Consider the following 10,000-nt stretch of genomic DNA (forward strand, 5'->3'; position numbering starts at 1 on the left):
TGATCCATATGAACGTTTTGGGACACCCCTTCGTCAACATTGTAGATAAACTATGAAATTGATAGCAAATAGTTTGAAGATGAGAGTTGTCTAGTAATTAATAATGTTTTTTTCTCTCACAGTCAGTTTTATGCCGTACAAAAAAAAAACATTTAAAAAATCTTGTCCAGATAAGTCGTCCTTCAAATATCAATTGAATAAGATGACTTTTGTCTGGTCTAAATCTTTCAAATCTTCGACATCCTTGAAGACAGATTTGACCCAATTGAGAAGGTACCCACCGCCTGGCTGAGAGATAAAGAAAGAGAGAGAGAGAGAGAGAGAGAGAGAGAGAGAGAGACAGAGCGCGAGAGAGGGAGAGAGAGAGGGATAGAGAGGGAGAGAGAGAGTGGGGGAGAGGGAGAGGCGAGCATACTGCTCTTCTCTCTCACTCTCTCTCTCTCTCTCTCTTTCTCTCTCTCTCTGTCTCTTTCTATCCATCTTTCTATCCCTCTCTCTCTCTTTCTATCCCTCTCTCTCTCTCTTTCTCTCTCTCTCTCCCTCTCTCTCTATCCCTCTCTCTCTCTTTCTCTCTCTCTCTTTCTCTCTCTCTTTCTCTCTCTCTTTCTCTCTCTCTATCCCTCTCTCTCTCTTTTTCTCTCTCTCTCTCTCTCTTTCTTTCTCTCTCTATCTCTTTCTCTCTCACTCTTTCTCTCTCACTTTCTCTCTCTCTATCCCCTTCTCTCTCTCTCTCTCTCTCTCTCTCTTTCTCTCTCTCTCTCTTTCTCTCTCTCTCTTTCTCTCTCTCTTTCTCTCTCTCTATCCCTCTCTCTCTCTCTTTCTCTCTCTCTCTATCCCTCTCTCTCTCTATCCCTCTCTCTCTTTCTCTCTCCCTCTCTCTCTCTCTATCCCTCTCTCTCTCTTTCTCTCTCTCTCTATCCCTCTCTCTCTCTATCCCTCTCTCTATTTCTCTCTCTCCCTCTCTCTCTCTCTCTCTTTCTCTCTCTCTTCTTTTCTCTCTCTCTTTTTCTCTCTCTCTCTTACTCTCTATCTCGCACTCTCTCTCACTTTCTCTCTCTCACTCTCTCTCTTTTTCTCTCTCTTTTTCTCTCTCTCTTTCTCTCTCTCTCACTCTCTATCTCGTACTCTCTCTCTCTTTCACTTTCTCTCTCTCTCTCTCACTTTCTCTATCTCTCTCTTTCTCTATCTATCTCTCTCCCTCTCTATCTCTCTATATCTATCTATCTGTCTCTGGGTGTGTGCCAGAGGATGGGTGTCGTTCTAATTGGATCACTGGTTTAGTTATATTGCATGGTGATATTAATTTGTTATTCTCTGTTTTCATCTGGCTCTTCTCCATTTAAAAACCTCATTGTTGTATCGAACACACATTCTGGCAATTTTCTAATCAAGTTTAACCAACACTATACTGCCATACTCTGGAAAAAACCCATATTTTAAAATTTGGCCAGAAAACTCGTCCTTCAAATACCAATGGATTTAAATGACTGTCATCTTGGCAAAAGATTTCAAACCTGGGACTTCGCGAAGTCCCAGTTTTGAGAGTTTTTGCCAAGATGAGGGTCATTTAAATCGATCGATATTTGAAGAACGAGTTTTCTGGCCAAATTTTGCAATACGTTTTTTTTTTCCAGAGTATGGCAGATTGACCCCAGCCATTAGAACTTGGCAGGAACGGTAACTCCCAAACCTGTAACACGATTCGATTAAAATGATGGGTGCAGTGAAATAGGAATTATCGATCTTTATTCTTCGATCTCTCTCTCTCTCTCTCTCTCTCTCTCTCTCTCTCTCTCTCTCTCTCTCTCTCTCTCTCTCTCTCTCTCTCTAACACTCCTCTCTCTCTCTCTCTCTCTATCTCTCTCTCTCTCTCTCTCTCTCTCTCTCTCTCTAACACTCCTCTCTCTCTCTCTCTCTCTCTCTCTCTCTCTCTCTCTCTCTCTCTCTCTCTCTGACTCAATCATTCACTATCTCTCTCTTACATAAACACACACACATAGACACAGACACACACACAAACACACACAAACACACACACACACATAGACACACTATCGTCTTGACAATATAATTTTATTTTTTTCTCTCTTTAACATCCCGACTGTAAATGCACCCTCCAGTCTATGAAGCTTAAGTGTTAAAGGTACTTGTAGTCATTTCTAGTTACCTTATAGAATGCGTAATATGTGACCCTTCGTATTATGTCGGAATGGACCAGATGCTAAAAGGTCAAATTATAGTTGAACTGGTCAAAAATATGAAACGTTGGTGTTTAGCACAGTTAAAGATGATATTCCATCTCCTGTATAAAGCATGTCAACCCTATTTAAACATGATAGTTCTGGCTACAAATTCCATTTTCAGCATCTTGATCATCCCGACTTAATACCGGTTTGAGACGAGAGGTCACATATGTGCAGTTCTGACCATCGTGAAAAAAACGTAAAAGTTGATTTAGTGAATAAGCGCAAGTTATATTTTTACATAATTTGATTCCACAAAAAAAGAAAATTCATTTAACTACAACGAAATAAAACGTGAGGTTTGATATAGCGCAATATCCACTAGACGTGCTCAAAGCTTTTTACAAAGCGTACTTGACCAACAGCAACACGTAACATGTGGGACGAGAGTTGACGCCTGTTAGGCGATATCATAATACATTTTCTAACAGAGACAACGTTGTTAACGGCCAGGTACTCATTTTTCACCTGAGTACGGTGAGAGAATATGAGTAAAGAGCCTTTTCCAAGGACTGAACTATGCGCATAACGTAGGACCTTCCGATTCGAAAGGGAGTGCCATACCACACGACCACATAGCCGTACAAAATTTAAAAATCTTTAGTAAAGTGAAATTATGTGAACCTTCGTGTAAAACTGGTATTCAATTAGAATAAAATTAGATGCAGAAAGGGAATCTCGACAGCTCAGTTGGTAGAGCACCAGCTTCTCAAGCAAAGGGACCGAGTTCGATCCCGGGTGAAGTTCGAAAATTGTCTGCCCCTCCCCCCCTGTCAACCCAGCAATTATTGGGTAACTGGGTTTTTAAGATCTGGCGGAAAGTACAGACAGACCAGCGTCCTATCCAATGAGTAGCAAGCAATTGCTATTGTCCATTCCATGTTATAAAAACCGGGAAAAACTCCAACTCCATGGCTGTGATTCCTCTGAAGGACTAGTGTTTTGTACGGATATGTGGTCTTGTAGTTTGACACTTTTCTTATGTATCGGAAGGTCCTGGTTTGAGTCCCGCTCGACGCATATTTGAATCCTTGGAAAAGACTCTTTACTCACATTCTCTCACCGTACTCCGGGTGTAAAACGAGTACCTGGCCATCAATAGCGTTGTCTCTGTTGGAAAAAAAATGTAATATCGCCTAATAGGCGTCATGTCTGTTTTCTACATGTTACGGGTTGCTGTTGGTTGGGACTCTTTGTAAAGCGCCTTGAGCACGTTTAGTGCATATTGCGCTATATCAAACTATACGTTTTTTTAAAGCTCTAGCTTTATTTAGATGTGCCATACATTGTTTCCCAATCACTTTTGTTAAAATCGTGAGTGATGCTCAGAGTATCATGTGGGGCTGATTGCCGCGGCTGACAGGCATGAACCTAAGATGGCTATGCACTAGATGGACCATAAAATCAACAGACTCACCCTCTACTATAGGTTGTTTTGAAGTGTGGACGTAGATGACGTCACTATAGTAGTTATCAGCGAACCAGCTATCTCTACGATGTGATCCTGGCAAGGGGAATTCCCCATCCGTGTCAGCTGACCTCAGTCCACCAATGAAATCTGTCCATAGAACGTAATCCTAAGATATGGAAATTGGGGAGAAAAAAATGGTGGAAAATTCAGTTTTGATAGTCAGGCTTAGGGCTAACCTACACCGGAGACTGACTCCGACGACCTGCCGTATTCCGGAGAAAGACGTAGGGCACGGACTGAAATACTGAAAATAAAGAGAAGAGCCGCTAGACCTACCCAAGAAGATGAGTTGGAGGATAATGGTGATGATGATGATGATGATGATGATGATGATGATGATGATGATGATGATGATGATGATGATGATGAAGGCGAAGTACTTACATGCATAATATCGATGGCCTTAATTGCCGGCCTGGCCATCAGATCCCGAGGTTTACACTCCTCCACTAGCTTACCATTCAAGGTAGACCGGCACAGGAATGGGCCATCACTCCAATACAATCTGGGGACAATTTGATTTTTCTTTGAATAAGAACGTTTCAACGTGCAAGTATCTTTATTCCTAAAACTACTGGTATGAACATCGATATCCAAACAGGAATTTCAGTTTGTGAGAAGCCTCCCATGAAGTGAGTCAAAATAAAATATCAATACATTGGCCATCACCAATCATGCTAGAAATAAAATGGACAGGAAATCACTGGCTGTGTTTTTTGTATGTTGACCGAATGACCTTTTATCTCTGTTTCGGAATTAGATTACTTGATTTGTTTTGACACTGGTCGGAGTCTTTGGCTACGGGGGAAACAGTCAGATGTATAGTATCAGTTTTAGCAGTATATTTTTATTATTAATGTTTTCTGTCTTCCCTTGTAAAATTGTCTCTCGATAATTAATTGTAATACTTTTTTCTTTTGCTGCTGTTTTGTATATGGTTTGTAAAATATATTCTATTCCACTTGTTAGGATCCGTTATTCCAAGATGAGGGTCATTTCAATCGATTCATATTTGAAGGACGAGTTATCTGGACAAAATCTTCAATAGTGTCTTTCCAGAAGTACGGCAGATTTTTTAAAAATGAGCTTTTATATAGCGCAATAACCACTAAACGTGCTCAAAGCGCTTTACAAGGAGTTCCTGACCAACAGGAACACTTAATATGTAGATCGAGACATGACGCCTGTTAGGCGATATTACATCTATTTTTCCGACAATGAAAAGGCTATTAACGGCCAGGTACTTAATTTTACACCTGAGTATGGTGAGAGAATGTGAGCTAAGAGCCTTTTCAGACGACTCAACTATTCGAGGCTCGAACCCAGGACCTTCCGATCCGAAAGCGAATGTCATGCCACAAGACCACATAGCCGCACAACTGGTTTATTTACCGATTTCGCCGAAGATCCAAAGCGAGTGCATGAGGTCTTTCATAGAAATCTTTCTTGCCCAGAATGATTCGTCGGTGCCGCCCATCCAACCTTGACCTTTCGATGCGTGGTTCAGGGTCACTCATGTCTGACCAGAATAATAACCTGTTGATATCAAATCAAAATTATGAAAATGAAAGGTATACTTTTTCTAGAGTATTTATATCGCGCAATATCCACTAAATGTGCTCAAAGCCAACAGCAACATGACACATGACGCCTGTTAGACGATAATATTACATTTTTATTCCGACAGAGACAACATTGTTAACGGCCATGTAATCATTTGATACCTGAGGACGGTGTAAGATGGGGTCCCGATAGCTCAGTTGGTAGAGCCCTCGCTTTACACGCAAAGGGACCATGATCGATCCGGGGTGCAGTCAAGATTTTTTAAGACCCTCCTGTCTTTCCAGTAGTGAATGGGTATCTGAGTCTGCTAGATATAGCGGAAAGTACTTTGCGATAGACTAGCGTACTATCCAAAGGATAGCAAGCAAATGCTAGTGTCTGTTTCACGCTATAGAAGCCGGGATAAACTCCGACTCCATGGGACCAAGGGCTCTGAAGGACTACTATATGCCCTCAGATAGTTCAAACAGTAGTTGCATCGAATCTCGCAAAACGTCTATGTAAAATATGAAAACATTATGTTTGTAGTGATTGTAGAAAATACTCACTTTCTTTCACTGTGGATGACCAGGTCTTGTGGTCTAGATATCTCCTGGTAGTGAATGACCGTCGGGAATTGACCCAAGCTGTTGGTCATCATGAGTCGCCGATAGCCCGAGTCTAACCAATAGAGGTTTCCAGATGACCAGTCTACAGCCATAGCTGGTATCGGGAAGAGTAGGAAATATTTTTTTTAAATAGAAAAAGAATTTGTATTTTTAGAAATCTAATATTTTAAAAGCGGTCCTACTAATTGCCGTCCGGAGCCGTCCGGAGGACATCTAAAGCATTCTCAAGCCACCTGGAGGCCCTTAGACCTGTACGAACCTTTCCGGAGGACATCTAAAGCATTCTCAAGCCACCTGGAGGCCCTTAGACCTGTACGAACCTTTCCGGAGGACATCTAAAGCATTCTCAAGCCATCTGGAGGCCCTTAGACCTGTACGAACCTTTCCGGAGGACATCTAAAGCATTCTCAAGCCATCTGGAGGCCCTTAGACCTGTACGAACCTTTCCGGAGGACATCTAAAGCATTCTCAAGCCATCTGGAGGCCCTTAGACCTGTACGAACCTTTCCGGAGGACATCTAAAGCATTCTCAAGCCATCTGGAGGCCCTTAGACCTGTACGAACCTTTCCGGAGGACATCTAAAGCATTCTCAAGCCATCTGGAGGCCCTTAGACCTGTACGAACCTTTCCGGAGGACATCTAAAGCATTCTCAAGCCATCTGGAGGCCCTTAGACCTGTACGAACCTTTCCGGAGGACATCTAAAGCATTCTCAAGCCATCTGGAGGCCCTTAGACCTGTACGAACCTTTCCGGAGGACATCTAAAGCATTCTCAAGCCACCTGGAGGCCCTTAGACCTGTACGAACCTTTCCGGAGGACATCTAAAGCATTCTCAAGCCACCTGGAGGCCCTTAGACCTGTACGAACCTTTCCACAAGTCGTTCGCCTTCGGAAAGCTACTCGTTCTGCGCCGGACGGCTCCTGACGGCAATTAGCAGGACCCTTAAAAGAAATGGGAAAGTCCAAGCAGTTTATTCACAATCGGAGATTTTTTTAAAAATTGCTGCAAATCGGAGTTATCCAAAAGACTGCAAAGGGAAAATTTGTTTTAGATGAAACAATCTTTTCTTTTTATACAAAAAATAGGATTGAGAGTTAAAATTGGTCAAATAATGCCAAATCTAACATCAAAAATTATTTCTTACAGATTGATAATATACAAGTAAATTTCAAACCTATTAAAGTGAAACTCTATCACCCGTTGACTTTAATAAATGGTTATGCAGAAAATCTGCTAGGGTATTATAATAGGTCATTTGATGTTGAGAACAGATATCTAGTCGCCCTATTATCAAATTCATTTGCGCGTACCTAAAAGCTTTATAACTGGTCCAAGTTTGATCATTGATGGCTTAAAAAAGATTCGTCTCGATCTATGTTAATTTCCACAAGTCAGTAGTCTAATAACTCGAATAGATGACTGCCTGTTCTTAAAAGCTTTATTTCCTGATAGATATTGCGGGTTCTCCATTAGGCCTAGTTTAATCTTTTAAAAGCAGAAAAGTAAATGCAATCAGTTTTACTTCATATTGGGAAGTGTTGGAATTACTGCAAATCAAAGTGATTAAAAAGACTTCCAGGGATACGGAAATATTTTGTATGAAACAATAGATAATATAAAATACACTATATTCATTGAGTATTCTGCCAAACTCTTGAAAAACACATTTTTAGAAATTTAGCCATAAAACGACGTAACAAACTACCTCTCAAACATCGATCGATTCAAATGACCCTCATCTTAGCAAAAACTTTCAAACCTGGGACTGCGAAGTCTCATTGGTGGGTCAAAACTTACCGGTGACGTCATCAATCCACGAGGTAACAACCGTGATGACGACGGGCACACGTGACTCATTAACATGTATAGGAATGGTGACCCTGTGTATTGTCTGGGGATAGATTGAAGCACCATTATGATGATACATTGATACATATTTGTTATAGTGTAATCAGTCGGATGGTGAAAAGGTTTGAACTGAGATATTATTTATAAATTTAGATAGAAGCTCATTTTTTTTTTTCAAAAATGAGTTCTTGTCATAAATGATTAGATCAACCCTTTTTGTACATCTTCGGGAAATATTTCTCTCTCTCTCTCTCTCTCTCTCTCTCTCTCTCTCTCTCTCTCTCTCTCTCTCTCTCTCTATATATATATATATATATATATATATATATATATATATATATATATATATATATATATATATATATATATATATATATACATATATATATATATATATATATATACATATATATATATATATATAATATATATATATATATATATATATATAAATATATATATATATATATATATAATATATATATATATATATATATATATATATATATAATATACTCAAATGCTCAGTCCATAACATATTTTTTATTTCATCAAAGAAACCTAGTTATGTCACTTGCAATAGTACGTAGAATGAACGAGGATAAATCCATTTAAATAAATTAAGGATCGGGTACCGGTGTAAGATAAAGAACTGAACAAATGTGTATGAAAGGTGTCAGACAAATAGCAAGAAAGAAAAATACAAGGAAACAACCATCCCAAAAAATCAGTCGGCCTCGACTGGGGATCGAACCTCAGATCTTCTGATTACTGGTCAGAGGTGCTACCATTGAAGCATCTGTGGTGTAATGGTAGCACGTCTGGCCGGCTGTGTGGTCTTGTGGTATGATACTTGCTTTCGGATCGTAGGTCCTGGGTTCGAGCCTCGGTGGCGCATAGTTGAGTCCCTGGAAATGGCTATTTAGTAACATTAGTCACATTCTCTCACTGTCCTCAGGTGTAAAATGAGTACCTGGCCAGCGTCGTCTCTGTTGGAGAAAAAAATTGTAACATCGCTTAACAGGCGTCATGTCTCGTTCTACATGTTAATTTTTTCTGTGGGCCAGGGACCCCTTGTAAAACGCTTTGAGCATGTTTAGTGGATACTGTGCTATATGAAAGCTCATTTATTTCTTGGGATGTTTTAAAAAATATTCTTCTTTCTTACTTTGTCTGGCACCTTTCTTTCATATACACATGTTCAGTTCGTTATTTTATATCCATTTACCTTGTCAGGCCTTTTAAAGAAAAAGAGTTGTCGTCTCCTGACATCCACGGCCATGGTTGTAATCCCGACCTCTCGGAGGAACTGATAGGGCAAGGTAGGCTCTGAGCCCATGAAGAATGTCCTGTCCACCATTAGGACCCCGGATTTGTCCGAGGCCAGTAGGATGAGTCCATTGGTAATGACGTCACTGAAGACGAGTCCAGAGGGGGGTTGGTGGGGCTGGTAGTTGGGTCCATCTGTAAAATGGAGAGGGGGGAAGGGAGTGAGTGGGCGGGCAGGGGGGGGGGGTGAGGCGTGGACTTCGTAAACATGGTCTGATCGTACCTATCGTTAACATAATATAGCCTGATACTAAAACCCATATTTTGACGTCATTTTTAGGGTTGTGGACCCACTACTGAGTTGTTTTTAGTAGTGGCCAAGGAAACAAGTGATACCATTGGTTGAACTGTTGAATGCAACTCACGATTTTCTGTGGCCAAAGACTTGTCTTTTGACGTCATTTTTTGGTCAGTGTCAAGCTATAAGTTGACAAAGGCTACGCTGATACTGTCCACCAAATGACGTCAAATGACACGTCTTGCATTCAACAGTTCAGCCAATGAGATCACTTGTTTCCTTGACTACTACTAACGGCAACTCACTAGGCGGTCCACAAACCTAAAAATGACGTCAAAATATGGGTCTTAGTGGGTTTTAATGTCAGGCTATAAGTTAACGATGGCTCCGGATGAGGTTGGTAATGGACGTATGGTTACGTGACAATAGAAAAAGTCAAAATGGAACCATTGACAAACTTGTGATATTGATAATGACGAGGATGGTGTGTTGTTGTTTCTGTAGAGGTAATTTCTAGTTGTTCCTCTTGTTCTTTTTATAATGAAGATGATGATGATGGTGATGATGTTGAAAACGATGATGACAATAATAACAACAAAATCACAACTTATACACCACCACCACCACTACCACTACCACCACCACCATCGCCACCACCACCACCACCACCAACAACAACAACAACAGCTCACCTTTG

General features: G+C 40.6%; 1 protein-coding gene across 1 annotated transcript in view; it reads right to left on the reverse strand.

The window, feature by feature from the left end:
• LOC144959388 (uncharacterized) overlaps positions 1–10,000 on the reverse strand; it is a 59,088-nt gene that overhangs the window by 26,375 nt on the left and 22,713 nt on the right. The window contains exons 9-15 of the mRNA XM_078891961.1: positions 9,996–10,000; positions 8,965–9,200; positions 7,686–7,779; positions 5,826–5,979; positions 5,107–5,250; positions 4,099–4,219; positions 3,661–3,820 (exon numbers count right to left, since the gene is read on the reverse strand). The exon at positions 9,996–10,000 is cut by the window's right edge and continues 131 nt beyond it. Of these exons, the coding sequence (XP_078748087.1) occupies positions 3,661–3,820; positions 4,099–4,219; positions 5,107–5,250; positions 5,826–5,979; positions 7,686–7,779; positions 8,965–9,200; positions 9,996–10,000 (914 nt within the window). The remainder of the gene's footprint in view (positions 1–3,660; positions 3,821–4,098; positions 4,220–5,106; positions 5,251–5,825; positions 5,980–7,685; positions 7,780–8,964; positions 9,201–9,995) is intronic.

Source organism: Berghia stephanieae, chromosome 14 (assembly GCF_034508935.2).
Source record: "Berghia stephanieae isolate SIO BIC M18660-M18661 chromosome 14, UCSD_Bste_1.3, whole genome shotgun sequence".
NCBI lineage: Eukaryota > Metazoa > Mollusca > Gastropoda > Nudibranchia > Aeolidiidae > Berghia > Berghia stephanieae.